Source organism: Solea solea, chromosome 9 (assembly GCF_958295425.1).
Source record: "Solea solea chromosome 9, fSolSol10.1, whole genome shotgun sequence".
Lineage (NCBI taxonomy): Eukaryota > Metazoa > Chordata > Actinopteri > Pleuronectiformes > Soleidae > Solea > Solea solea.
The window spans coordinates 13,801,449-13,828,821 of NC_081142.1; the positions used below are offsets into that span (position 1 = coordinate 13,801,449).

A 27,373-nucleotide genomic window follows, 5' to 3' on the forward strand; every position below is an offset into this window, starting at 1 on the left:
ATCCACTGTTTCCAAATGTCATTCATCTCAGCAGGTGGGACGTGCGAGCATGTCGGATTGCGCGTCTACGGGCGCGGGTGTGCTGCGTGTTTTGATAGACCCTGTTCCCGAGGAGGAAGGCACAGTTGTTACAGTCGCTGTTGTCACCTGGAAAAACAAGGAGGCCGCCGACGCGAGTGGCTGGTGTCCGTGGGTTTGTGCAAGTGTGCGGACACAACGTGTGAGGGACAATTCTCACAGAATTACGGAGGTGTAAGTGCCATATGTAACACTGCGCTGGTGAGGCAAAGACGGAGACATCATTTATAAATAACATGTTTGAAACGGAGAACCCGGTGAAACTCCGCTCACCCGTGTTTTTTGCTAATGATATAAATTCATATTGCTTGGCACAGCAGGAAATATCAAACTAATGATGATACTGTGAAGAGAGAGTCAACTGTAGCGCTGTTTATCTCTTTCATGATGACCAGTGATAGTTCCCCAACTTTTTAACTGTGATATAAGAGAATTAGTAAGAAAACACACTTACTAAGAAAATTAGTAAGTGTGATAAAGATAAAGGGAACAGAGTGAATAAAAAAACTGAGAGAAAAAGAGCCCTTTTGGCGGCGACGAGGGGTGATAGACAGTAGATATCCACTGAGTCATGCAGCTTCATTACTTTGGCCCCATTTGCCAGTTTAACCCCAGGCACCAATGAAGAAAATGACAAAACGAACCACTCTGACTCGCTGACACATGCACACACGTGTCCATTATATTCATTTTTTTTTTCTTTTTCATATTCAAATTTATTAGCGACCCAAAAAATCACCCCGGACCTCCCTGGAACACGGCAATCTGAAATTATTAGCCATATTAGCCAGTCAAAAACGCATTTTCTGTTGCCCGGCAATAGGGGTCACTGAGCATACGTTGCCAATATGCTCTGTTAGATTGCATATGCCTGGGAGTATGCTCATATGAACAATGGCTGCTATTAGCTAATGGGGATTTTCTCAAATGCTCACCGGTCCACTTAATTGGGCTAAAATGTCCATTCAAATTAAATTCCCCCGGCGTGGAGATAAGAGAATCGCTTAGCTCAGTGAACAACAGCATTGCTGTCAACAGGAATCCTTGTCATATACATATATATATATATACATATAAATAAATAAATAAAAGATGCCAATTTGTATTGGTAAATGTAAAAGAGGGCAAGAGATTGTAACATGAGCTTTTATTATTAAAGGGGGGGGACAGTTGGAAGCATAGTGGAAAGCTCTGGACGTCAGAGAGATGAATTGCGAGAATGGCCATTATAACCTTGTCATTACAGAGCCACTGATGGGGCTCTGAATGCCATGGAAGATAAAGAAGAGGACAGTAAATTGAACTTCCGCATTTCTGTATCCACTTTCATCCTCTCTCTCTCTCTGTCTCTCTCTCTCTGATGTAGAGAAGACAGTTCTTTGCGAGATACAGACTCAAGGCAAGCATACCCGTGCTCCCAAAGAAGCTGAAGATAAATGCTCCATTTTGAAATGTGAGCCCTTTTGACAGAGCCAAAACAGGTCTTGGATGACAGATGGATGCCTGAGAGACAACCAGGTATGAAAACAGAAAGGTGGGAAACAAAAGGGAAGAAAAAAAAAAAGAGAAGAGCATACTGAAGCGAGGGTGGAGGTGTTTATTCCTCCTTGGGAGAATGAACTTGAATGTGACACATTACTTCTTGCACTCACATGGCCACAGTTCCACACACGTTTACTCTCACATTCCATTTCTGCAGGTGACAGTAGTGCACAATTATTTCAAAATTATTTTTAAACCGAGAAGTAGAGATATGTGCAGAAACATTGGGGGGAAAATAACAAGCGGAGCTCCCGCGTTTGTTGAATTTTGGCTGACAACGAAAATGAAAAACACCACGAGAGAAAATATAATGTGTGGCCACTCAATGAGAAAAGGACCGAGACAGGGAACACAGTTTCCAACTCTATTACACAGCAAACGCCTGTGATTACCGTCCGTAACGTTGCTATTTTCTATGAACAAAACGAGACTGCACCACGGACTGGAAAGGGTTAAATGAAGCAAAATCCTGAGCATGCATCTGCACAGGATCAGTATGTAGCATCACGGACATGGGCACAAGATGACATCTGCGTCATAAGTTTATCATAGCAGACCTCAGCGCAGTCGTCATTTGTTAAGTATGAATCGGCGGAAGAGAACAATGCCATTTAAACTAGGCTGTCAAATAACCATATATAGTACAAATAAAAAACGTTCCAAGGTTAAGCGAAAACATTCTTTTAAAAAAAAAAAGGTTTTAAACCAGGCACTTAATTAAAACAAAGACAATAACTTGGATTCATTATTCAAATTAAAGCACACCCAAGATCACCAACTGTAGATGTCATAATAACTTAAATCACAGGAGACTGGATAACAGAAAGGCAGCCGAGTGATAATAGATTTGAAAAAGGAGGAAGATGCCAGACATGGTTTAGATGGAGAAGCCTTAGAGAATGAGTGTAGGATCAAATGTGCTCTGTTGTTAACACCAGGCTTTAGTTTGGATGAACACCAGAACAAAAGTAAGACAAAAGTGGAAGCAGGTAAAAATCCTGGAGAACTTTAAAAAAGGATTTGTTTTCTGAAATAAAAGCAGTATATGTAACAGCATACTTTTTATTAATATAATAATTTGTTGAAGGTGAAATGTATCATAAAATGTATAAATAATAAGACGATCTTGTGCTCCCTGTGTATGTGTTGTGTGTCGTTTCCGTACCTGGAGTTTGGAAATTGATGCGCCTCATCTCCACGGGGTCTGTAGGGTGGTGGGGCGTGATGTCTGCGTTGTTCAGCATACACTTTGTGCGTGGCTCGGACTCTTTCCTTTTGCGGCTGCAGAGCAACACAGACGCAGAGTAGAGAAGATAGGAAGATGTACAACAAGACAAAACAAAACTACAGATTAATGTTTCTGTGAACTCTCAGTGCCCACTTCCCCTAATGACATTTCCTCAACTCAGCTCCAACTGACTGGCAACTCCAAACCGAGAATATGCATCAAGTACACAGATCTCCCCATTCACCCCCATACTAATTAGAGGCATCGGTTTTGCTGTGGCTGGCTATTTTGCTTTCCCCCTACAAAATGCAATAAAGTACGACTGAGCCTTACCTGTCAGGTTTGCTGTTTCCAGAGAAAGCAATAGGAGTCAAATAAATATATAAAGATGGTGAAAACACAACACACAAGGAGAGGAGGAGAGGAGGAGAGGGGGAGGCAAGAAGAGAGATCAATCAATAGAGAGCAGAATAAATTCACAGGGGTCGCTGCTGGGCGAGATGAAGCCGATCAGCATTTGGAGAGGATGTGTGCAAATGTATCGTTGCATATTCGATGAAATGTGCGTGTTAGCGCGTCTGTGAGCCTGTGCCGGTTAGTCTGTGTGTGTCTGTGTGTGTGTGTTGTTATGTGTGTGAGCTTATGTGTGTTCACAAAGGCCACGATATGGGTGGGGGGGGGGGACAGGGAAAGTCAGGGCCAAGGGCAGACTGGGGAAACACTATTCACCAGGGTAAGATGGAGAGGGAGCTGGGAGAATAAAGTGGACAGAAAGAGAAGAGAGAAAAAAAGAGAGATCCAAGGAGAGATGTTACTCTCCCTAACCACCAAGACGAGAGGTCAGGCAAGGTAGGGATCATCTGACAGTACCAGGCTACACTTTATGTTGCCTCCACCAGCCCTGCCCTGCTTCTTAGATAATACAGGGATCTTCCCAGGAACGTGGGGGAACCTTTTACACCCGAGTTCAGTTGGGACGTACAGTCACTGTGTTTAATTTTTATTTATTTGTACTATTTGTGCTGCTATCTTGAGCAGGACTCCCTGGAAGAAGAGATCTTGTATCTCGGTGAGACCTCCCTGGCTAAACTACAAGTAATTGCAGAACAGGGGGAAATATTGATTATAATATGTGATTAGAATAGAATTTATGATATTATTTATTTATTTATGGTGACCCCTAATTGCAAAATTACTAATAGCATTTATTTCAAATGAATAATGGTTATAATGAACACTAAGGCATAAGAAAAGCAGTAGTAAAAAAGCCTTTAGTCTTCTTTTCATATACAGTATGCGACATCTCTACATTGACTGCTAGCAATGGTTACCGAGTTCCATCTCAACGAATCTCATCCTCTCTCCTTTTTCCAACCCTCTCACTTCCCACAGCCAAAAAGTCTTTCATGGTTACATGCAGCAATGTTGCTGGGTGTTTGAATATTACGATGCTTTCTCCAGCATGCAATAAGTTCAACCTCAAATGACAAAAAAAAAAAAACATGACAACAGAGAAAAATACTAGCATTTCACCCTACTTCACTAAAAGCACAGCTCACTGTTATTTAGCTTGTGTTAGCTTAAGAGTTCACCGCCTTGCACAGGGCGGAAAGATTGGATTGAATCAGTTTAAAATGCAATAAAAAAAAAAACTCAAATCTAAATAGGCTGCACGGTGGATTATATAAATGTCTTGTTTGATTTGTTATTTTACTTATTCTTTCATCATTTGAGGTTGAATGCACAAACGTGGGTCCACAAAAACGACCATGCTGAAGCCAACTCACTTTTTATAGAGCAGGATGGCGATGACGATGCAGATGATGAAGACCACAGCCAGAACTGGGCCCACCACCCATATTAGTCCATCACCAGTCTCTATTGGCAGGGGGTCCACCACCAGCTCAGGAGTCATAACTGTGTCGGTATAAGGGCTGGTGGCAAACATTTTCTGAACACACAAAAACAATCACAAGACAGAATTTAGCTCTAAAAAAGTGAATACACAGACAGTATCTACACCTGGGTGCAGTCACTAACCAGCGAAAACTAATAATAATAATAAAAATATTATTATTATATTATATATTGAGTGAAGTGATCCAAAAAGAATCGTATTATATTCAGTGTATTAGCTTCAGATGAACAAATGTGAAGTCGAGCGCAAATACGTGAACAGAGCTAAATTAGGAAACCCACTCCATCAAAAAGAGCAAAAAGAAACCGTGCTGAACTGGTAACTCACCCCGATGGTGGCATTGAGCTCAGCCAGCAGGAAGAAGACATACTCCTGGCCTGGTTCAAGAGGCTTGTTCTCACAGCTGCTGTGGCCGTGATCAGATCCCACTGTGAAGCTGGACGGCAGCTGCCTAAAGCAGGCTGTGATGAAGGGCTTCCTCTGGTCAAGCTGTGCCAACTGACGGCGCGAGCGTCGCTTTGGGGTCACCTCCCGTAACAGCTGAATTTAAGGGGAAAAAAAAGTGTTGTTGTTTATGCAGGGTGAGTTAAAAAGCTTCAGAGATGATCACACACACAATATTTTGTCCCAATTAAGACAAAGTATTTTATTGATGAATGAAAAATAAAAAATTATTACTTTCATAGGCTGTTTCTTTTGAGACGGTTTGATCCACAAAAGTGTGCAAAGGCACAAACATGCAACCAAATTGAATAAACTCAGTGCTGGACAGGGTTGACAAACTATAGTAAAAAAAAAGTGTCCACACACCAGTTCTTGCTCCCAACAAAACTCTTTTTTCTTATAACACGAAATGTGACATCAAAATGTGTATTTATTTTATAAAAAAAGCAACTACTAAGAAGTTAATATAACATTAGTTTATTCAAAGTCCCACAAACCTGCCATCAATTGTCTAAAAGAAGAAGTCATGCTCTGCACATGTCCAGAACAAATTGGGTAATGACATTTCCCACACAGCCCATTTCCTGTGTGCTTCATTAAGCCTGTGCCACTCATGAACTAGTGAAACGATCTTACCTCTTCCATGTCTGTTTCATCAGGGTTATTCAGGTTCTTAACAGTCCCAGACGTCTTCTTCAGTGGTACGACCACCACATAGAAATTCCTAAAAACACAGCAGTAAAAGTGACTTTTTGTTGATGTTGTGTGACAGTTTTTAATTCAAACGCGACCAAGAGGAAATGTTTGTGATAAGTGAACACTTGCAAGAGCTGTAGCAATAACCACAATCCCATTGAGATCTTGAGATCTCTCAAGGCTTAAATATTCCAACCCCGACCCATGTGCCAGACTCACTTGATATGATGGCTGTCGACCGGTGGGAAGGATATGGTGAGCATGTTGTCAGGCTCGGCAAAAATGTCCAACTTGGGTTTCTTGACCAGGATAAGTGGCGCGGTTCTGGCTACCACGCGATGTCTTGGCCCACCATCCATGCTTTCTTGGCAGGTCACCTTAAACTCATAAGTGGTGTTGTGCCTTAGTCCAGTGATGACGACCCTCATTTGCCTGGCATCCACGTCCATCTTCTGGCGGCTGTATTCAATCTAGAGTTTCATAAATGATAAAGTAGTTGAATTGAAAACAGGTAAAAGCAATAGATGGATGTGTAATTAATCCAATACGTCAAGAGGTTGTTGGCTGAATATACACGGAAAATAAAGGAAAGGAGTTAGAATGTTGCAATGAGTGTGATTGGAGAATCACACTCAGATTACACTGAAATATGCATATAGCAAATATATATAAAAAAAACTGCAGTCATGCAGTTATTTTCAATGCACGGCTGAAAGATGTGGTGTCGCTAACTTACCGTGCATTTGTATGGAGATCTGCTTTCGGAAAACTTCCATGCAAGAGCCACTGTGGACTTGGTGGCCCACTTGACAGTGAAATTCTTTGGGACATCTGTCGAGTGGACACATCGAAGAAACAAAAACGACAACAACAAAAGGGTATGTTCAGTGAATGAAACATGGATAGAGACCAAGAAAGGAAAACCAAAAACCTTTAGCCCAAAAAAACAAAACAAAAACACTGCTGTTTCCCTGGAACATTCCTCTGGGTTGGAGAGTGAGTGAAAACGGTGAGCTGTGATTTGCTGTGAGAAGGGCAACACCATTGGTTAAGACACACATCACGTAAGACTCATGGATGACAAACCCATAGAGCACAAGGGTGCGCCAGCTGGCCGGCTATCGTCGGTAGTGCCAACCCTCCCCACTTCTGTCTTTAAACCCATGACCACTTCGAGATTAACAACTGAACCATGTAGTCACAACTGTTCACACACCTCTACTGAGTGTGGGTTGGCACTCCCAACAAGCCGCCAAGCAGGCATACAGACAGACCCAAAACACAGCATGCCAACAATCCTCAGCAGTGCATCTGGAGGATGCCATGCCACAAGCTGTCCCCTTAAGAGACAGAGGAAGAGGGGAAGGAGGAACTGGGAGATGAAGGGAGTTGGGAAGGGAGGTATATCTTAAAAGAACAATAAAATAAAAATAAAGAACCAAAATCAGCTTTACTCTAAAAAAAATAAAATAATAGTCCAAACATAATCTTGGTGTGACTGGGTATGATTGAGGTCCTACCTTGTTTGAAAACTGGGGATGTGAGATGACATTAGCTGCGTGAGTATGCTTGGCACATGGCTGCAAAGGTGACTGACAGGAGTGTCTGATCAAACAGCACTTACCTTGAACTCATATGCTGATCCCCTCTTTCTCAAAATGACTGACTATAAGTTACTGACTTACGTATTACCTTAATTGGGAAGTGAGTATCCCACGGCAAACACTTTCTATTCTTTTTTCTCTCTTTCTCGAGGACAAGTGAGGCTGGTTGAGGGAGGGGGTGTGGCAGTTTTCAATTCTGTGTTGTTGCACATGGTGTTTAGTCAAATTCCAACCCCCTGTCAACTGGGCTGGGAAAGAAACCGGCAAGTCCTACCTGCTGGATCAAAGGCCACGGTCCGATACTGGATAGGAGGGCTGTAGGGCCCTGGACCTACACTGGTGTGTGCACGAATTTTCACATCATATGCTGAGTTCGGTTTGAGGCTGTTGAGCACGTAGCTGGACAGGTTGGGGGGCAAGTGCAGCTCCTGTGGTGCTCCTTTGGCACTAGTTTCTTTATAGGCCAAAGTGTATTCTGTGATTACACCGTTCCTCTCCGCCAGCACTGGTGGAGACCAGGACAGCTGCACAGAGCAGCATGTCACATTGGAGCCCTCGTTAATTTGAGGGTATCCCCCTGGCATATTCTCAGGCACGTTGAGTTCCACAACAGCCTCTTCCCCAAAGCCCCCCTTGCTTTTGGCTGAGATTTTGAAGAGGTATGTGGCACCCTGGTGAATGTTGCCCACAGAATACTGCCGCTCTTGGGGAGCAAACTCCAGTGTGGCCAAAGGAGAAACATCTCTGCGGCCAAACTGGAGCCGGTAACCCTGCAGGTCCATGCCATTGATCAGGTCTGGAGGGTCCCAGCGAACAACAGCTGACGTCTCCAAGTCCTGAGCCACTGACAAGTAGGGAGGACCCGGCACTGTACGGAGAGAACATAAAACAAATCTTAAGCTTCTGTGCTTTTCCACTTAAATGAGAACATGTATCTTTAATTGGACTTTAAGGCTTTAAAGTTTAACACAAAGATCTTGGTCACAACTGACAATTATTACGTTTCAAACAATCCATAATGTAATTTAATTGAACCAACAGCATGTTAACGAAAAACAATTTGATTTAAAAATCATGAAATGCAGTCTTTGTTCCTTCTAATATTACAGTGCAAAATGCTGCTCAGAGCCAAAGACGTTTTAGCTGAGTTTGCCAAGTTTAAGAAATACTGCAGTGACTTAATGTATACAATTTTAATGGTCTTCAGACAAAAAACACAAGGGTTTGAAGCATGGACTGACTATTGCCGCTGTTGCATAGAGCCTGAAACATTAAAGTATAAAACAGACAGCTTTATCATAACTGTCCTATTTTACTGCACAGTAAAAAATTCACAATATCAAAATAATCACATGGATAATATTGGCAGTTCATAGGAAACACACTGACACTGAGAGTTTAAATTTCAGCCATTAATAATGAATTAGTTAACATTGTTATAAGAAGAGCCAGGTTGTGTTGAATGGAGCTTTATGTGGAGGACCTTCAGAGCCTCTAAATTATTCAGTGATCACTATAACCCATAACCATTTCATGACAAATGTAAGATCCAGATAAAATCATTTATGTACTGAAAGGCATCACTAAAACTTCAAACATACAACAGTTCCTCTTTTAGCCGTTAAGAGTAATTTCCTGTCGTAAAATAAATGATCTCCACTCGTGGTCCAGACACCATTTTTTAGATTGGCCCACTTTTACTTGTCTTACTGATGACACACATCTCAACTTAACCCTCATTTAAAGGCCTCATCGGTGTGACAGAGGCAGCAGGAGCAGCAGCAGCAGTTACTGGATATGCTCACTTCTTAAGTTGAGTCGCTTCTCTCAGGAGATAGATTCTATCTTGACCGACTTTATTCTCAGAAACACAGGGCACCAGCAGGACAGCTAAGCGGTACAAAACAAATGAGTGGACATACTCACATTTGTAACATAAATATACAAGTATACTCAATCACAAATGCCCATGTTATTTTTGTTATTTTTAACTGGCTGGATGAAAAATGCAGCCAATACAACAATGAAGTTTCTTCAGTCAACTGTTTGATGCCTTGTTGTAAGGTTGTGAGACCACTAGTACCAACTGAAGTCCCATTTTAGTCGGACTAAGACAATAATTCAGTTTTCTTAATGTCATGTAAACACGTTAGTCTGACTAAAATTGAGCTAGTCTCAGTCGGACTAACATACCTGGATAATGCGATACATAGTCTGATTACTCCTGCATGTATACGCTTATTCGAACTGGAGTCCGACTTGGCGTCCTGCGCATGCACCAAACAGATGACAATACTGTATTGACTGTGGTTCCTCTGACAACACAGCAACCACGAGAGCCATGCTCCATCAAATTTGTATCACATTAACATAACATACAGAACCACACCACGATCCATCTCACCGTCCGCTGTTTGTTTTTCTGAGACGTAAAGGTCAACAGGAAAGTGATTCAATACGCACTAGCTTATAGAGACCTATGGTGACCTACACCACCTATGGAGGTGGAGTCAGACCGTACCCGGCCAATAAATCAATTTTCTCCTCCACATGTATACTCAGACTCTGCAGATTGTCCAGTTGCCTCTCTTAGTCCGACTACGGCCTTAGCTCGATACGACCATGCATGTAAATGTACTGGGAAAAAAAAAGCTGACAAGCTGGGTCGGCATCAAATTGGACACTTTTCTCAGCATGAATCAAAAATGCTGGAAAAAGCTCATTGCAAATCATTACCTCTTCTTTACTGTGCAACTTTAGTTAGATTTCCACAAAACACGGATACATTTCCCTTCTTCGTGTCTGTAGTGTGTATGTGTGAGTGTGTGTGCACATAATGGACGATGTGGACGGACATGTTTGTGATTACAGTAATGCTATGGAGCTTTGCAGCCAGTCCGGCTCCTACATCCCAATTCCAGCTGCACACAGAGCTGTTTGGCTTGTTGCCCAGTATGGACTTAAAGTAATTTGGAGAAAGCTAACATTAGTCTACAGCAACAGTACTCCCTCTTGGTGGAATAGTATAATTGCGCATGTGTGTATTTTTTTTTGGTACATGTTCCAACATACGGGATACATTTTTTTTTTTGTCCTATTACACACAAAACAGGAACACACACACACACACACGCACACACACGCACGCACACACAAGGCAATCCACTCTACACAGCCTCACTCCTCTGCACATATTATTCATTCCTGTCTGCTTAATGGTTCTTTCTGACGACTGTTGCTGGAGGAAGACGGGGGTGGCTGGCTAGATGGTGGCCAGTCAGCTGAGCCTTTGTCGGTAATAAAAAGGCAGGTGGGGGTGGGGGTTAGTATGAGACGAATGCTCCTCACATACATACTATAGCTCAGCTTGGTGTCATTTAAAAAAAAAAAAGAAAAACCACTCTGCTTCTATATTCACCACTAATCAAGGAAACACAGTCAGAGATAATGCTCCAGTGATAAGTCTGAAACAGCGCTTGTGTGTGTGTGTGTGTGTGTGTGTGTGGGCCACCAAATGTTACAGCCTTTGTATTCATGAAATTGCACAATTTGTACATAGAGAAAAAAAGTGGCCTACTGCACTCTGGGGAGGGGGTAACATGACAATTGCTCCAGCGGATTGATGATGGAAGGAGGTGGGACTCAGGACTTCATGGCGTGCACAGCATGTGTGTATGTGTTTTTTTTTGTTGTTTTTTTTTGTGGGGGGGGGAGAAAATGAGGGCATGTGAATAAGGGATGATGAAGGTGACAGGGGACAAGGAGCAATCTGCCACAGAAAGGGCCAAAGTTCTTGTACACCCTGATTGTTCCTCTCCTCCTCTCAATATTAATTTCTTTCCACCATACACTCTCCCTTTTACCCCCCGCCCCCCCCCCCCCCCATGTCCATTTCAGGGTCGATCCCAGCTCAATCCCTCTTTGTGGGTCTCCTAGCACGCTTCCCATCAGGCTACAGTATTAAAAGCCTCCTGTTGACACTCAGCCTGATTGAGAAGGGGCAATCAAGTTACCTTCTCATTTCCTCTCTTGTGCATGCCAGGCATGTGTACACACACCAGCATGCATACAAATAAACACATTACCTTTGTATTATCCGCGTGAAACAAGGTGGATTTACAGTGTATATACACATATATATATATATATATATATATATACATATGCACTTTTAGATTAGTTTTCAGCATGGATATAGGTTTCTCTACTTTGCCGTGGCTTGACGACCAAAAAGATCTACTGATTCACTCGTGCAGCTAGATAATGAATAATTAAATATTTAAGGAAATGGGTGCAATAGGTATTTTCTTTTTCTTTTTTTTATCCTTCACTGTGATGAATTTACACCTGTAATTGGTAGGGTAGAAAATGTCATGGAGTCAAATCCACGAAATTTTACATATTTAATTTGGGAGGCAAAAGCAATTAAAGGAGCGCGCATTAGAAGGAGAGAGAGGGGGGAGAGTAGGTAGAGAGAGGACCATTACATCAATGTTTTATTGGAGGATCAAAATCCTGATAAGGAAGTTACTTATCATGGGGTTCGGGGCCAATGTTTCAAGGCAGTTGTCTGCATTCAGCATAGAAATAAGCACCTAACCATTTGGAACACGCAAGCATGCATTATCCATCATCCTTTTACAGGATGCTGCAATCCCAATAAAATAATGCTATGTGGATGGCGATGTGCGTTTGTAAGCTGACAAGATGCTGCAAGGGCAAGGCAGGCGTAGTCCACTAATATCTACAATGCTCCTTTGAGAAGACTGTGAGTGAGTTCATTTAAAGCATCAACACTGACTTGCAATACCAGGAATGAATAATTCAACCACCTTAACATGGGTGCACAAACAAAACCTCCACATATACTGTAACTTCACCTATCAACACCACCAAACACCTGCAAGCCTTGCATCATTACCCAACAGGACAGTGTAACTGACATCTTTCTTCATGACCTTCCATTGTTCTAAGATCTCCTTTTCCTGAGTCACAGGTTATATGTGGTAGATGCTATAGCATGCCATCGTTTGTTGAGGTTAGTTTTGCTTGTCGACGTTTGGAAAAGTTTGTCATAATACAGAGCTCATACATTTTTCACCTAAACTTGAACAATAACAAGAGGATAAAAAGTTTAGGGATTGCTTCACCTTTTAGCCATTTGAGAAACTTTTCAAGGGCCCAATTAGAAAGTATAACAACACTTGCAGACAGAAAGATTTGAATCTTTTGTCAATAAAGCCTCCTTTAGGGCCCCCTCACATACTTCCCCTCTCATTGGCCATTCTTGTTCCTCAAAGAAAGAGTTTGGAAAGTATGAAGAAAGGCACTTTTCAAACCTGGCTTCCATTCAGTAAACAAACAGTTCCAGCTCAAGAATAAAAGTTGTTTGTCACTGACTTACAAATAGGTGTGCAGTTCTACTTGTTTTTGTATCCTTAAAGAAAAAAGAAAAAAGAAAATCTATCCTGAGATGGATTCTTCTGGCTGCTTTCTGATACCCCTAACCACCAGAAAGACTTGTCTTCGAAACGTCTGTGATAAGACTAGACATGGCCATTGACGTGAACTGAAAACATCTTTTGTTATGATGCTCTTTATTTATGTCACTGTTCGCGCCATTATGTTTTCAAAAGGGGGTTCACAAGGCGGAAGACAGTTGCTGCTTCTGAATGTGTTTTTGTGTGAATGTTTTTTTTTTGTGCTTCTAAAAAGTAAATAGAGGAATTAATGTGGCTGAATATGTCTTTCATTTTTAAATTGCATGGTTAAAACTGTGTTGAAAGGATGAGATCCATGTCGGAATGTAATAATAATGATGTATGAATAGTCAAAACCAACTAAAAAATGTTAGCCGGAAAATGGCGACTACTATTACTACTCCTAATAATATAATAATATTCTTTTTGGGGACTGTGGACACTGTGGTTAGCACTGGTGCCTCTCAGCGAAAGGGTTCCCGGTTTCAATCTTGGTTTAACACAGGCTGGCTTCTGTGTGGACTTTGCTATGTGGGTTTTCTCCGGGTCATCCAGCTTCCTCCCACCATCCAGAGACATGCAGATTGGGGTTGGGTTAAGATGAGAATCAAAATGGCTTGAAATAGTAAAAGTTGTGTTTGTGAATTTATCTGTGCTGATCATGTGATAGGCTGAGGATAAAAGACAGAAAATGCGAATGAATGAGTGAATAAAAACTATGAGTAACAAAGGCTTTTTTGGCCAGTACATTAATAGCAGTCCCATATAAGACTGTTGTGTGAGCTATATGATTTTTTTTTGTGGCAACACTGTTTTCACTGCCAAACACAGATCTCAGGAAATTCATCATTATTTTAAAGAAATCCCAAAATAACTAAGAGTCCTGTAGGCTACCCTGACATCTCATGGAGCGAAGGCAACCGCTTTACCTCTGGAGAAAAATAATGCTGCTGAGGTTTACCTTCACCCCACCTCTAACCCTTTTCTATTTATCTTTCCTCTATGGCACCAACCATTTCTTTTCACTTCAATAACAAAAAAAAAGGGGGAGGCTTTCCATCCGAGGGGCAGACTGAAAGCACTGGACTGGCATATCAGTCAGCTGTGCCTGACAGGAGGATGGAGAGTGACAGCATTCACTCAAGCCCCTTTGGCAGTGTCACACTACCTGACACCTGTAACACACACACATCTGTGAGCGGGGACGGGAGCGATGAGGAACCCACAAGCAAGGGTCCTAGTATACGCTGCCTTCATTGCAGCATGGACAAAATAGATCATGTGTTCTTGTACTGACCTGCCCCCTTTGTCACCACCAGCTTGGGTTTGCTCCGGGCTCCATCACCTTTGGTGGTGTATGCTGCCACCGTGATGGAGTACATGGTGTCCGGCTTGAGTCCTCCAATGACCATTTCCTGTGGAAAAAAAACAGGGAATCGACAGAAAAGGCAAAATGTGACTTCAATTTTTGACAAGTTGACCCCATTTAATGCAGCTCAAACTGCCAGAATGTTAATCAGAGTGAAACGTCTCCTGGTTGCCAATATTAATTCCAATGGGCGAATCCCTAGAGGTGGAGGAGGGACATTATAGATGTAAATGGAAAGTCTCTCCCCCTTCTAATTTCTTTAGCAATATTCCAATCAACAACTTAACTTTTTGATAAATGTATGCTGAATACATTCTAAACCATTCGCTTGGCGGTTTCTAACCTCAGCCATTAAGTTACCTTGAGTCCTCTTCAAAGAGAGGCTTCCAATCAATTCTAATGAATCTTTCAAAGGAGCAGGTTTGAATGAACGCAGAATGTGGTTTTTAACAGGCTGGTTGGCAGAGTGATGGGAGAGGTCAATAAAGGTAAATGAGGCATAAGTACTGTTTTGCACTTGAGATGGCATTCACGTAATGCAGTCAGACTGAGGTTTCACATCTGGGTTCAGAATGAGTGCACTCTTTGTTGCAAAAAAACAACAACAACAACAACAACAACCCCAACAACAAAAAAAAAACGAAAGTGCAGTTAGCAAAGAGCATCAGAATGAGATGCCTCAGTATCTTTATACACACGATACAGAAAAAGTCAAAACAAACCCATGGCATAACAGTAATTCTAAGGTACCACACGGAAAAAAAATTAAATAAAAAGATTTAAAAATCATACACACACACAAAAGAAAACAACAACCACCACAAGACAAAACATACTCTATCAGCACACAGCACGACAAAAGGAGAATTTGCATTCCAAGCACATTGCCCAGTGGATATTGCATCAACCCCAATTATGTAGAAGCTGGACGGGAATTTTGTCAAGGTTTTTTTTTTCTTAGTGGTAAGGTAGTATCGAGGTTAGCCGGCCAGCCAGACAGCTGAGGTGAAACCTCTAAGCCACTCTGCTCTACTGAATAAAAGACTGGAGGGTCTGCGTACTCTGTAAATCCGAGCAGGTTGATGCAATGCCCGCTGTACAGGCCTTCAGATACACAAAGCACTCGGGTGAAAACTTCGTACTCACATATTCAGCGGTATCGTCCGTTTCCCACTAACCCCCCCGCCAAAGAGGAGAGTGCAGGAGAGAAAGCAATGTTTTTTTTTTTTTTTTTAAAAACAGAGAGAGAAAAGAAAGGGAAAGAAATCGTATTATGAGAGAAAGAGAGGCATCAGAGGTTCGGGCGCAGAGCGTTGCTATCAGAAATAGGTCAGTGGTTTGGTGAGGTAAGGAGAAAGGAGTAGCTGCTGAAGTATTAAGGAGCAGTTGAAACAAGGCTGAGAGATGGAAAGGACTGGCTGTGGGGCCTGGATGTTACTAACCATGTCACTATGCAAGATAATGATAAGCTGTACCAGTATTAACTCAGACACTTGACATTCAGGGGTTCAAGATGAATTGTTTTTTCAAAAATACGAACACAATAGACAACTTGAATTACATTTTGCCTGGCACTCGTAGATGCATAGCAGATTTGGATCTTATAATTAAGTATCTAAAGTAACTTCTTACAATGCCAGTTGTTTAGGCTCATTCTATACTTGACTTTGTGCGTCAGCTGAATGCCAGACATGTAAACGTGATGCTGGCGGCGTTTGTCTTGAACGCTTTCCTTTATTGACTTGTAAGAAATAGATTTTTATTCATTCTCCCAAAATGTAGCGCTGCATTTTTTTCTTTCTTTCCCTGTGTTGTTTACCCTATTGCTTCAAGGCTATAATTTAATGATTGCTGCTGTGCACAACAGTCCCACTTTGGCAGGATTCGTCTACCACTGTGTTGTCAGTTTTGCAAGTTGTGTAAAAAAAAGAGAAGAAAGAAAGAAGGCCATTACAGAGGGCTCCATTACAATTCCAGCTGTCAGCGGGGGATGATTTTTGGTGAAATGTTTTCATGCCAATTTTACTTTACAAGCCCCAGGCACAGCAAACTATAATCAGGGTTTTCTTTGAATATCTGCATCTTATACAAGCAGACAATCAGAAATTCCATGGTGGATGTTGCCATAAAGCAGTGGTCTACATAGTTTTAATAAAAGCGAAGGAGGAAGAAAAGGGGGGGGTCTCGATGATTGAAGGTTTGATTACAGTTTTTGTTGTGTGCTGAGGGGAGAGGAAATGACAGCAATACTGCAATATTTGCACAGCCACAGCAGGGTAGGTGGTTTATTTCTTTCTTTCTTTCTTTTTTTAAAAATTTTAAATCATTACCTGTATTAGATTCAAGGGCTGACGTGGACTATATGTGATTTAACGTAGGCTAAATCTCCATTGACACATTTTAGGAGAGCGCTCTGTGGTCGGGGTTTACATTTTGTGAAGCATGAGTAAACTGTGAGATCCTCATACCTGGGCATCAGCCAGCATGACGTCCTTGATGAGGGGCAGGCCCCTCGACTCGCCATTTTCCACCCGCACATAGTGAACCTGGTAGCCACGGATCTGACCGTGCTGCTTGCCAGGCGTCAAGGAGCGCCACATCACCTTTAGCGCCGTGGAGTTGAGGACCTCCACCTCCACCCGCCTTGGAGGAGCCCCCGGAACTATGGGTGACAAGACAGAGACTTAAAATCCAGCACTGAAACACACAAAACATTGTCTGACAAACACAAAAAAGAGACATACTGACACAGAATCAATGAGATATACTGGGAAAAAAAAAGGCTAGAATTATTATAGTACTATATCCACACAACACACACACACCAATACTATCTCCCCCCCATCTGCTCTACCTTTTTTTTTTTTTTTTTCTCAATATGTGTCAGCCATGTCAGTCTGTCATCACTGGCATCTCATCCCTCAGTCGTGAGGGCAGGTCTTTGCCTTCAGGCCTGTTTGATGTGCCATGGACTGGCTTTGTCAAAGAAAGATGTGCCGGTAATAAAACCCTTCCACTTAACTGGCCCCCACTTGCTCCTACACAAACACTTCAACCCTGTCCTCCCTAAATCAGGACCCCATTTCCCCAGGATCATCACCAATCTTGTTTACAGCCAAAATCGTTCCTGCCTTTTAGCCATTGCTCTTATTTCTTTATCTACACAATTTTATCGCGACGACAGTGGGAAATTTACTACAGCTTTACGGTGTCTTTTAAATGAGGAATAGTGAGAATTTAAGCTCATTGTACATCAGTGGCAACAAAAGCATAAAATGGCACTGTAACCCGCCGGTGAATCAGATGTTCTGTGCCATTCTCACATCTTTACTCGTCTCGTTTATGTATTTTACTGTTCAACTAATTCAGCTGTTCAATATTTTTTTTTTTTTTAGAATGTTCTTTCACATCTTGGCCTTTCTGTCTCATGGACATTTCTTTGTGTCAATCTTGTTAACAGTTGTGGCACACACAGAGGAATGACAAGCTTAAATGGAACCTAAGATCTATTGACGAGTATATTCGTGAGAAATGAGTGCGTTCTCTTTTCCCAGACTGCCTGTGAGTGACACACATTACTAATCTCAGTAGTTTGGGATCAACCCAGAGTAGTTAAGACACTAAGAGGACACATGGACTTGCATTTTTAGCTTCCTTCCAGCCTACTTCCAGGAGTGGCCTTGCAGTGTAAAGCATTCATAAATTCTTGTGAATCTCAGCGGAGCGATGGGATCCTGTTAAAAGCATTTTACTATAACAATTTGGCTTGTTAATTTTTTTTGTTTTTTATATATATATATTACGCAATTGATATCTGAAGTGCATTATAATTTAATGGTTGACTTCAATGTGGTTTACACAGCTTTTGAGTGGTCACTGAAGTACATCGACATCTATGAAACTACATCTATACAAAAACAATAATGCACTTAAGTTTAAGTTCTATAAAAATTCATGTACCGTCTTCATCAGTACGACAGATCAGGGGCTCGCTCTCAGGGCCTGTCCCAATCACTGTGAAAGCGGACACGGTGATCTTGTACTGGGTCCACTTCTCCAACCGCTGCAGCAGCACCTGCTCTTCAGTGGCAGGAACCGTCGGCTCCTCCACGGCTTCCATGTCATCACTGCCACTTTCTGATGGGCCCACAACCTGGTAGCGCACCCTATACCCCGCCAGGACACCGTTCTGACTCTTCAAAGGCGGGGGGCGCCAACTTACCAGCAGGGTGGTGGAGCTGGTGCTGCTGCACTTTATGTCTTGAGGGGGGGCTGAGGGCTCTGGTGAGGTGGAAAGGATAGGAAGGGGAGGGGGTCGAGGATGAGGAGGTCAGGGAAGGAAGGGTTGAAAAAACAAAAACAAAAACAAAAAAATAAAAAGATGGGAGAGATAAAGAAAATGATAAAAGAAAATTCTAAACTCAAATAAAAACAAGAGTAATTCCAACAAAAAAATTGCAAAACAAATAAAAATCAAATTGTCAAGCAAATGTCAACAAAACTGTGTAAATGGACACTGACTCAATCTTGTGTAATAATGAAACAAGATGGCCTGGTTTATGGTCTGGGTAAAGTGTTCAGTTATTGCTGCTACAGAGGAATTCAATTAAACATGTTTCTGACTTTGTTTGGACAATTTTTGAAAGACAAAAGTCCTTTCCACTAGAAACAGTGTAAGTGTTGTCACTGAGAGGCTGCTGATGCGGTGTGGCACCATGCAGACACGTGAAGATAACTTGCTCATGTCGTTCTAGTGAAAGCCTTTAGGTAATACCCTAAATCCAACATTATTTGTTACCTACAATCAATACTGCAGTGTTGTGCCATGTTGACAGAGATAAACCTATCCGTTGAAATATAACACTGTGAGCTGAGGTTTAAGTCGTTAACCAATCTGGCAATGGGGAAAACATGGCGGTCCTAAGCACTAAACCCCTAATTTTCCCCATCAATGTCTCTGCAATTATTGCCATCCTTAGCTTTTTTGTGTTGTTCTTTGTTTCTCACGTGTGCTTCCAAAACACATTAAAAGCTACACATCTGTGAACCTTCAAAACTAAACTCAATGCTTCTCACGTCTAAAGTATGTGCTAAGCTCCTGCAAGGAGCGATAAAACGCTTTCCCTTTTCATCCAGAGTTTGATATTATATGGACATTAATTATATTTCTATAATATTTCTATATATTGCTACAAAGCCCGTTCATTATTACGTTTTTGTCTGAGATGTACGGCAAAAAAAGGTTGACAAAATTAAACAAAAAGCGTGCTATCCAAAGCAACTTAGGAAAAGAACTCAAATGAAACCCATGGAAAGGGCAGCATGATCTCATTCCAAAAGACACTTTCAAAGAAAGTTATGAGGGAGGGTGTACTAGGGAAATGAATTTCTCTGTAACCCATGTGACTTGAAATAAAAGAAAGAACCACTACATCAGTCTTGGTTCAAAAAAACACAACACATGAGTAAAAATGAAAAAAAAACAAACACAACACTTAGCAAAAACTGAAAATATGAACATACGACAGAAAATAATAAATAATAAAAAAAAACACAACTGAATAACAAACAAAAAACAAAATCACAAGTATTTTCTGCATCATACGTACCTTGCTCCCATATATATCACATTTGTAAGACTTTCTTACCACCGGCACCTGACTACAGAGTGTACAGAGTGAACTGCAACACTTTTCCTCCCAGAAATCATGCCAGAAATGATGACATCCCATTTGTAATTATTAAGTCAATGACTGTTAATATTACCAATTTAGATCACTATGAGTTTTGGACCCATGTAAATGGTTATTGGGAGGGGAAAGAGTTGGCTCTGTGCTGTAGCCAGGGCTGTATAATACTCATGTGTCTTTTGGCCGGAGGGTCCACAAGGTTGTGAGAGGGTGAAGCTAGACGGGCGAAAAATTGCTCCCAATTTATGATATTCTTTTGCACTTGGCCACATACACAAAGATCTCCCCTTGGTAACAATATGAATCCCATTTCATAACTCTCATAGCCCTGTGCCTGTGTGTCTTCATAAAACTATCATTTCCATAATACACACATGAATAAAGTGAAGGCAAGATGGGAAACCTGTATTTCTGAATTCATAAAACTGTAATCTACTGTTCTGAGAGAAGTCTCACTTTGGCTAGAGCACCTTTAAAGAAAAACAACCCCAACAACAGGAGTTTTGACTATCAGAGAAGCCTCCTTTCAGTAAAGACAGAATGTTCCAGGACACAACAAATAGGACAAAACCTCTGCCACAGTTTCCAAACCCTTCTCTGTGTCCAATGGGCTTATTTACTTATGGTCTTACTGAATTTCCTTTCAGCCTTTCAGCTTCTTTCCTCCGCTCCTATTGTATCTGCAAACTCTCGATGTCAACAGTGAACGCTCAACACTCGGTTCTCAATCTTTGCCGTGCCGGAAAAGGACAGTGGATCTGACAGGGGCCGGACTATCACAGTGCACAGGCATCCTCGTGCCTGATAACAGTTCAAGACTGGATGAGGCACAGCTTTTATAATGAGCACATCCCATGAAGGCCAGTGCTAGGATTATGGACACTAGAACTATGCAACCACAAAAGAGGAAATTCAGCTAACGCTTCACTTGAGGGTCTTTAGAAGCCTCTCTGAAAGAGTTCTCGAAATGCTTTTTGACAAATAATTAGTCATGTCTTCATTGGTATCCTTCTCTCCGGCTTTAAAGTCAGTTGTGATATGACTGGGAGCGCTGAGAACAAAGACTGCGATGTCACTCTTTTGTGAATACACATTACACACGTTATACACACAGTTAAGCTATACAGGTCATTCCTCAATGCCTGTTGTCAACTCTTGAAATGACACGGCGCCAATGCTTCTGCATCTGACCCGAACGTAAGCACGTGTCATGATTCGAAATGTATTTTCCATCAGTGGCCTCCAATGACGGGATGTTCGCATTTGTAGATCATTATGGAATTAATCCCGATGGCATGCTGTGGCTCACACAAACACACCAATATATCTAAAAACCTCCCGCAATTACAGAAAGTGGGGGGGCTAAACGGCTTGTTTGGCTAAATACAGAGGATTCAGAATCTGCCACTTTAATTTGAGAGATAGCACTTGACTGATCACGGGCAGCTTCTAGGTATAATCTAAACGTGTAACAAAGCCTGACAATCCAGGGGCCTTGGCTCACAGCTCATCTCAAAGCATGAAATTCATTCTGATGCTATGAAATGGGATTCTTATCTTCCACTCTGGGGGCTTGTGGTCCCCTAAACACCCACTCCCACCGTCCGTCTCTGGTCCTGTTACCATGGCCTGAAACTGGGTAACAGTTAAGAGAAATGCAGAGCAGCCCTCTCGCATTGTGGACACACTCCGGCCTCGTCTGAAAGATCTCACAGTAACGGTCTCTCAACCTGATCTGACTGTGGCAGCATACCCCAAGAGGCTTTGCTTCTAAATGAGGGCCACTCTTGCTAGTAATATCTATTTCAGCTTGATGTAAAACCGACTAAGAAAGCCCAATAAAATAATTCTGATTTTTTTTTTTTTTTTTTTTTCAAATATAACATTTTTAGAACGATTTATTTATTTTTTTTTCTTAAATGGCTTTCCACAAGCTCTTGACAGAATGGTCCTCATGACAATAGCCCCTGGTACTGCTGCTTGGACTGAGCACAAACTTCGACAATCGGCAAACATTTTGTACCACATGTAATGGACAACAAAGCAAACAGGTAAATCACATTGTCTGTCTTCCTTTTTCACTCAATGGCAAAGGGTTTCAGTCTACTGTCATGTATGATACAGCTGATACAACAGAACCACAAATTGAGCTCCTGCACATCAGAAAATTTGTAATGTGTGCCTTTTTTTTTGTTGTTTTTTTTTCTGGTCCTAGTCAGATACGGTTGAGTAAAATTGCACTGATTATTTTACGCAGGCTATGTGGGTCACAGAGCTCTTTAGTGACTCGGGTGCTCAAATATGTTTCTATGGCTGAACCGCATGAGCAGCCAAACAACAAACATGTCAGCTTAATATGAAACCGTATCGTGGATAAAGACTGTTTATTCAGTGTATCCAGTTCTCTCTTGGTGTTTCCAAATAATTAAGGATGTGCCCGACAGGTCTGGACAGAAAATGGTGCCAGCAGACTGGATCCCTGAACCACACATTCACTTACCTTAGAGCATCCAAAAGATCAAGTAATTTATTGTTTTGGTGTTGTCAGGAAATCGTTTGTGCTGGACTGACTAGTTTATGACTTCTTTGACCTGAGTAGTGAGAACCCAAATGTTATAGCTCACATCTACTTGAGCGGGGACTCTTAATAAAAAAAAAACACTGGCTGAAACCCCCATACAAATAAAATGAACAAAGTAAGTATTAAATTGACAGCCCGAGAATATTTGATATTCTTGTCATGGAAGACTGCACTTACAGTGAATATTTACAAAGTTTGTTGCCGCTTTGAACATAAATTGATGATTATTTCCAATGAAGTAGTATCAATTTTCTACGGTGGGCAAATGGATACATTATAAACCCGAGTTTATTCATTTTGTCCATTTTAATTATATGGATGAGGCAGTTCAAAGGAAGAGTCCCTCATCTCAAGTAGAGACATGAGAAATGCTATCAGTCAAACTCAGTTATTCTCCCCCATGCTTGCTCAATAGGAAAGAGTATGTCAATGCTATCAGCATGTGATGCTCTGCCTGCTGTGTTCGAGTTGCTTGTGGGTGTGTTGCGCTTGGGTTCAATAAAAAACCCAACTCAAAATGAAAATAGCAAGTCTGGAGTGATGTCAAACCAATATTATTTCAGATAACCCTGAAAGTAATATAAATAATGATAACAAAAAAAAAAAGAAAGAAAATATCTGAATTCTAACTTTTATAAAAACTCAAAATAACAGGAGGAGGACAAAAAGTGAGCAAAGAGATGACAAGCCATTCCAAGGAGGAGAGCTGCTGTTCCATTGCACAAGGGAACGAGGGGTAAAGAGAGGAACAGAGCTGGAACAGGGTGATGAGAGAGAAAGTAAGGAGTGTATCCAATCCATTCAGCTTGTGGTTTTCCAGTTAAGAACAAATGCAAACAAAACAGAAGTCGTCACAAACACACATCGACAGGTGAAGATGTGCACACACACTTGAGAGACGCCAAGACAGAGATGGGGCTGGATGAACGTAAAGTACATTCATGCCTGGACTGATCAAAGATCAACAGTGCAGTGACAGGTTCTCAACAGCACCCCAGTGGGCCGGAGTGAGTGTTGCATGCAAACTGGCGCTCCCCTCAGTGACTCTGCACTGTCAGTGTAGCTCTGCTGCTGAGTGGTAACAAAAAAAGAACAGTGAAGTGGTTGTTCCAATGCCCCCACAGCCCAGATGTGGGGGGTACAGCCAACAAGTTGCACTGGTAGAAACAGAAAATGTGTTTAGAGAAGCCCACTCCCACCACCATGGCTCTCCTATGTCCCAGTAAAATGTACAACGAATGCATACCCTGGAATGTCTAGTAAAAGACGAGCAGTTAATTACAAATAATGAAACAGTTTAATCGTGAATGCATATATGTATTTAGTTTTTTTCCTCTGTGATTTTATTAATTCTGCATTATCGAGATCCACAGTGGTCCACCCGTAATCCCACAAATCCAGCTTAATTGTCCAGGTTCTTTACCATTACTGTATTAAATGTCAACGCACAACATCTGTGTTCGTCTCTGTCTGCCGTGTTAACCCATAACACATGAATTTCATATCATGCCATCACAACACTCCCCCGTATAAGAGTATATATATATGTGAGTGTATTGTCTCTCTCTACAGGATGTACTACTGTGTGCTATGATATCACTCCTGTTTATTTTTAGCAGGCTGTTTTAAATAATTTAGTTGTGCTCCTGCTATCCTTGAAAGAAAAATAATCAGTGCAGACCAGATGTACAGGAAGAAAATCCAGATGATGGTGTTTTTCTCTCCTGCATGAATTAATCTCAGTATTCCCCATTCCCATTTTGAATACCGTTCATATGAGAGCCTTGGTGGTCTTAAGAGGAGAACCGACATTTTTTGTGTCTCAGTCATGTGGAGGAAAGTGCACTTGCTGTTGACAAAGGAAAAGCAAATATGGACAGAAGTGAAACGGAAATAAAGAATCTGCCAAAAATCCTTAAGTCTACAGACTTGATTTGTTTGACGATGCTGGGTACACTCAAGTATTTGGTACAAGAGCTAAATTAGAAGATGAGATAGAATGAAAAGATTGTGAGATCCCACCCCACCCCCCCCAAAAAAACAGTTCACACTGTAAATACCACTTTACCTGAGGTACAAGATATCATCGTCACATCGCTGTAACATAGTTAACAAATATATGGACAAATGATCAACTATTAAACCACGTGTTTCAGTAAGAATTAAACACTGCATCGAGTAAAGAGAGTTAGTTATGTAGTTCATGTTTCCGAATCAGCTTTGAACCCCGGATTATGCCCAAAAACAGAGGCACAGTTCAAAGATGATGATGCAGTAGAGAACTCACATTGGACATAAATACAGCCTCTTAAGAATTCACTCAAAAGGCACAACGTCATTTCACTGCTTTCCTGGGGAGAATCTCTTTGTTAGCCTACCCACTAGTAAAACATGAGAGATGACTCAATAGAAGGGTTACATACTGGCTTGCAAGGTCTTCTGGGATATGTCATTTGTGAAGGCTCCGATGCCTTTGTTTGAAATAGCTGCCAGGGAGAAGTGGTACTCAGTGTTTGGGCGGAGCCCTTCCACAACATATGAGGACGTGGGTCCAAACGTTTTCTTCATCTGTTGTTGGACACAGAAAAAGGTTACGGGCAAGTCTGATATAAAACACTTGCACATAAAGTAAATGTGTTGGTTTATTTGGACATGATATACAACTCGTAAGATTTTTTTTTTTTTTTTTTTAAGAAAGAAACTTCTTACTTGGGTGCCAAAACTGCCTTCTGAGTAGCGAAGTTCATAACTTATTATTCCTTCCTTTTCATAGGCAGGTTCCCAGGTCAGTTCAATGCTGGTGTCAGACACAGCGCCTGAGCGGAATTTGGATGGTTGGCCTGGAACTGAAAAAAAAACACAGAAGATCTTGTTAAAGAGACGTTAACATACTCATCAATTACCAATAATAAAAATAATAATAATATTAATAACAAAAATAATAATTTAAAAAATATTGGATAAAAGTGCATTTGTTATCTGCATACTAATGTGACCAGCATAATTTGCCATAAAATGATTAAAATGATATGGAACTAAACTGAAAAGAGTAGATGAAGTTAATCAATCAAGAACGATTTATGTCTCACGGAAAAGCAGGATACAACTGTGCTCGATTGTTGTGGGGTCTCTGATGTCAGGAAGAATCGTTGGCAGTATCCACATTCAGTTTCAAGTTTCAGAAAACACACTGTATATATACAAAGACTACAGCTGAACATGTCCTTCAATGGATGTAAAATCCCTTTTCCTCGATACACATTTCTTTTGTATGAAGACTCATTTAACAAGTTGGTATCAATAATTTAAACATTGGGTTGTCCATTGTGTCCACGTCATACACAACTGCCAAACATGAAAAAGGGACATTTCAAAGACAGCAGTTATCAAGTTGACACAAACAGTTTTTCTATCCTCACCTCCGAGCAGTACTTTCACATGGATGGGCTCCGAGAAGGGTCCGTCTCCTACAGAGGTGAATGCTAGGACTTTGATTGTGTATGTCTCCTGGGGAACAAGACTCTGGATCGTAGTGATGATGCTGTCCTGGACATTATGGATCTGCCAGAGGCTCATGGGCTGGGAGTCATCCATGGTGTAATAAACCCGGTATCCCTTGATCTGCCCGTTGGGCTCCTCTGGCTCTTCCCAGCGCACCATCATGGTGTTTGGGGAAATAATCTGAGCTTGAATGTTCCGTGGCGGACTAGCTGGGGCTTGTTCTCCAGTCCGAGTTTCTACTGGCTCACTGGGAGGACCCTGGCCAATCGTGTTGACGGCTGAGACCCGAATTTCATACTCTGTGTTGGGGTAAAGGCCGCCAATGCTGTAGCGTGTAGTGGTGATGTCATCCACTGTCTCATACTTGCTGTCTGGAGACTTTGCCCTGTACTGGATGATATAGTAAGTCACTGGGTCAGGGTTGCCCGAGTCCCAGGTAATGGTCACGCTGGTGGCAGTGGTTTCAGTAACCACGGGAGTGCCTGGTGGCTTGGGGAGAGCTGTTAAGGTGATGGGACAAGAAGGAGGAAATCATTTATGATGACAGTGACAGAGAGCAATATCATCACCGTACATATTCAATATTTTAAATGCAACGTTCTGTATAATTCAAACATGAGACGATCTTCTTCATAAGAACTCTTTTTAAACACCGGTATCTCTTACATTTGACAGTGATCTGCGCCACGGATTCAATGATGCCAAGGCTGCTCATGGCAACGCAGGTGTAGTTGGCTGACTCACGAACACTACTCAGTTCGAGAACATTCCTGCCCACTGGCATCTCATCCTCTGGTGTCAAGTCCTCCGAGTTCAGCATCCACTTGACGTAAGGCATGGGCGACCCCACTGCAACACACGTTATGTTCACACTGCCACCAGGCATAATTTCCTGACTCGTTGGTGGAATGGAGAAACGAGGAGGCACCCGCCGGACTGGGAGAAGGCATGAAGAAGGGGAGAGGATGACAAAAGAGGGCAAGGGAGTCAAAAAAAAGAGAAAGGGAGAGGTAACAAGAGAGGCCGATGAAAATGGACCCTTCTCAAGAAAGTACTCCACACAAAAAAGGTTCAACATGTGAACGCAAACACAAAATAAAATAAGTAGACTTTTAAATAAAAATATACAAATAATGAGAAGGAACTAAACTAACAGAACTGCTTCAACAACAATATAGATTAACAATAAAGCAACGATTCATAGCAACAAGGTTCCATTGACCAATATTTGACCCATCACAG

At 41.6% G+C, this 27,373-nt stretch overlaps 1 protein-coding gene across 12 annotated transcripts in view; it reads right to left on the bottom strand.

Annotated features, from left to right (window-relative positions):
• Positions 1-27,373, bottom strand: part of ptprsa (protein tyrosine phosphatase receptor type Sa) — a 202,433-nt gene that overhangs the window by 32,352 nt on the left and 142,708 nt on the right. For 5 of the 12 annotated variants that reach the window (XM_058638234.1, XM_058638235.1, XM_058638236.1 and 2 more), the window contains 15 exons: positions 26,798-27,067; positions 26,050-26,631; positions 25,340-25,476; positions 25,054-25,198; positions 18,320-18,640; positions 16,828-17,021; positions 15,506-15,532; positions 14,288-14,405; positions 7,785-8,378; positions 6,643-6,737; positions 6,126-6,376; positions 5,847-5,934; positions 5,094-5,306; positions 4,636-4,799; positions 2,786-2,901 (listed from right to left, as the gene is read on the bottom strand). In XM_058638234.1, the coding sequence (XP_058494217.1) occupies positions 2,786-2,901; positions 4,636-4,799; positions 5,094-5,306; positions 5,847-5,934; positions 6,126-6,376; positions 6,643-6,737; positions 7,785-8,378; positions 14,288-14,405; positions 15,506-15,532; positions 16,828-17,021; positions 18,320-18,640; positions 25,054-25,198; positions 25,340-25,476; positions 26,050-26,631; positions 26,798-27,067 (3,315 nt within the window). The remainder of the gene's footprint in view (positions 1-2,785; positions 2,902-4,635; positions 4,800-5,093; positions 5,307-5,846; positions 5,935-6,125; positions 6,377-6,642; positions 6,738-7,784; positions 8,379-14,287; positions 14,406-15,505; positions 15,533-16,827; positions 17,022-18,319; positions 18,641-25,053; positions 25,199-25,339; positions 25,477-26,049; positions 26,632-26,797; positions 27,068-27,373) is intronic. The other 7 variants (XM_058638240.1, XM_058638245.1, XM_058638241.1 and 4 more) reach the window with 2 other exon arrangements.